At 38.6% G+C, this 2148-nt stretch overlaps 1 protein-coding gene across 1 annotated transcript in view; it reads left to right on the top strand.

The window, feature by feature from the left end:
- Positions 1 to 2119, top strand: part of LOC118339207 (motor neuron and pancreas homeobox protein 1-like) — a 3747-nt gene extending 1628 nt beyond the window's left edge. Inside the window, exons 2-3 of the mRNA XM_035676774.1 lie at positions 203 to 363; positions 1233 to 2119. Of these exons, the coding sequence (XP_035532667.1) occupies positions 203 to 363; positions 1233 to 1577 (506 nt within the window). The 3' untranslated portion in view covers positions 1578 to 2119. The remainder of the gene's footprint in view (positions 1 to 202; positions 364 to 1232) is intronic.
- The last annotated feature ends 29 nt before the right edge of the window (positions 2120 to 2148 follow it).

Below are 2148 nucleotides of genomic sequence, written 5' to 3'. Positions count from 1 at the left end.
TTTCTTTCTTTCTTTCTTTCTATCGTTTGCTGCTGTAGGCCTATTTCACTTATAGGTCCACCATTCATAATCAAAGAAATAGGGGTATTGCTTTTATAGAAACAGATGAAAATGATACAAATGTAAATATGTACAAATTATAAATAATAACCCCTCTCTCTCCTCCTGGTGGTCTCTGCCTCTGTCTGTTTTCTCCTCTCAGCCCCGGGCCAGGCAGGTATGTTCGGGAAGTGTCGGAGGCCCAGGACAGCGTTCACCAGCCAGCAGTTGCTGGAATTAGAAAACCAGTTCAAGCTCAACAAATACCTGTCCAGGCCTAAACGCTTTGAGGTGGCCACTTCGCTCATGCTGACTGAGACTCAGGTGAGTCAGAGCCTGTAGGATGCTTTATTGAATTACTGTAACAAATGGTACATAATTCTACTTATAGTCTAGTATATATCTAGTATATTCTCCAACCCCTCCTAGTCTCTGTCAAGTTATACACAGGTTCATGCTGATCCTCTTTACTGTATTGAAATGTAAAGAATACAGTGAAATCACTTATCTGCTACAGCATTACCCCGGTATATCAGTTCTATCAGCCTTAAAAAGTCTAAAACTTCATCTGTTGGCACTTCAAAAAAGCTTATTTCTATCTCAAAATGGATATTGGGGGAAAAAATAATCATAATAGAAAGTTTTGCAGGCTAATTTAGTCAAACCATAATGCTACAAAATGTGCAGTCAGCAGCATGGCAAGTGGAAAGAACAGTGTGAAATTATTCACCAGCTGATAGTTTAATAACATTTATTACAATACATAGCTTCCTCTTCACACATTTCCCTTTAAAACACAGTTATTAAAACTATATTTGATGGGATGTGGCTTCTTTAAATGTGTGCTGTATGATTTTGAGTCAGTGAATGACATACTACAATGCGGTGATTTTAAAAGCATACTGTACAACATACTGTAGATTCTATATGATGCTATGATGTGATTTGTTGCATGGCCACAAGGGAAAAGTGGTAAAATACTTTATATTACTTTGGTGAAACATCTGTTTAATAGAATGAAAATAAAGTAATTATGAACCCAGTGAAATCCCGGCCCATTTTACTTACAACTGGCAATTCTTCTCCTCCCCTGCAATAAACCCCCTAAAGAGAAGGAGAACACACATTTTAGTTTGAAACCTCACATGTTTTTACACAGTTTAACCCTCATGATTCCTGTCGTCTTTCCCCAGGTTAAGATCTGGTTCCAGAACAGACGTATGAAGTGGAAGAGAAGTCGCAAAGCCAAGGAACAAGCAACCGCAACGTCCCCACTGACTGACACGGAAAGAACTGGGATGGATATACACAACGCCAAGCCTCAGAGTGATTCACACTGCTCGAGTCTAGAGGATGAAGAGGAGGTAGAAGGGGAGGATGAAGATGAAAAAGAGGAGATAGAGGTGCTGAGAGCAGGTTCTTTAGGCTCTGCAGGCTTCATGAGGCATGCTGGAGGAGGAACAGGGAACTACAGCTCTTACTCAGAGGAGGAGCTGGAGGAGGGCGGCCCAAGAACAAGATGTGGGGTTTTCCCATAGTTACAAAGTTCAGCATGCTTTTATTATACATCTTTTTATGTTTATTACTCTTGAGAAGACAATACACAGTGCAATCAGGTGCACACACATTGTGGCATGAAGAGGATCATTCATAGTTAACAGCCCAATCCATAGTGCCATATATCGACATCTGCACATTGGGCTGGATATGAAAATTGGACATTTATTGGTTTAGTAATTCATCTGAGTTATGACTTCAGAATCCAAAAATAATTCTGACTTACAACGGGAATTTTTGTGCATGATTTACTTGTAATTTAAAAAAAACAAACTGAAAGCTTATACTTCTTTCTGCAATTGACTAATTTATCTATGAATGTAAATGTACTTAAACTGTATGTATTGGGGGGTAATAGCACTTTCATGGAGGGTACTGGAAGAAGAGACATAAAAATGAACTTGGAGACTCATGTTGTAAAGAGTGTTACATTGTTATCAGTGCATCCTGGTCTGTTACAAATGCTGGACAAATATTCCACTAATATTAAACATTTTATATCTGTAAGAAGAATTTGCAAAATAATGGATTCATATTCACACCGTTAAAGTT

Source organism: Morone saxatilis, unplaced genomic scaffold (genome assembly GCF_004916995.1).
Source record: "Morone saxatilis isolate NCDOM2014 unplaced genomic scaffold, NCSU_SB_2.0 Contig5, whole genome shotgun sequence".
Classification (NCBI taxonomy): domain Eukaryota; kingdom Metazoa; phylum Chordata; class Actinopteri; family Moronidae; genus Morone; species Morone saxatilis.
The sequence above is the reverse complement of the archived record's forward strand: the minus strand, read 5'-3'. Positions and strand labels throughout refer to the sequence as shown.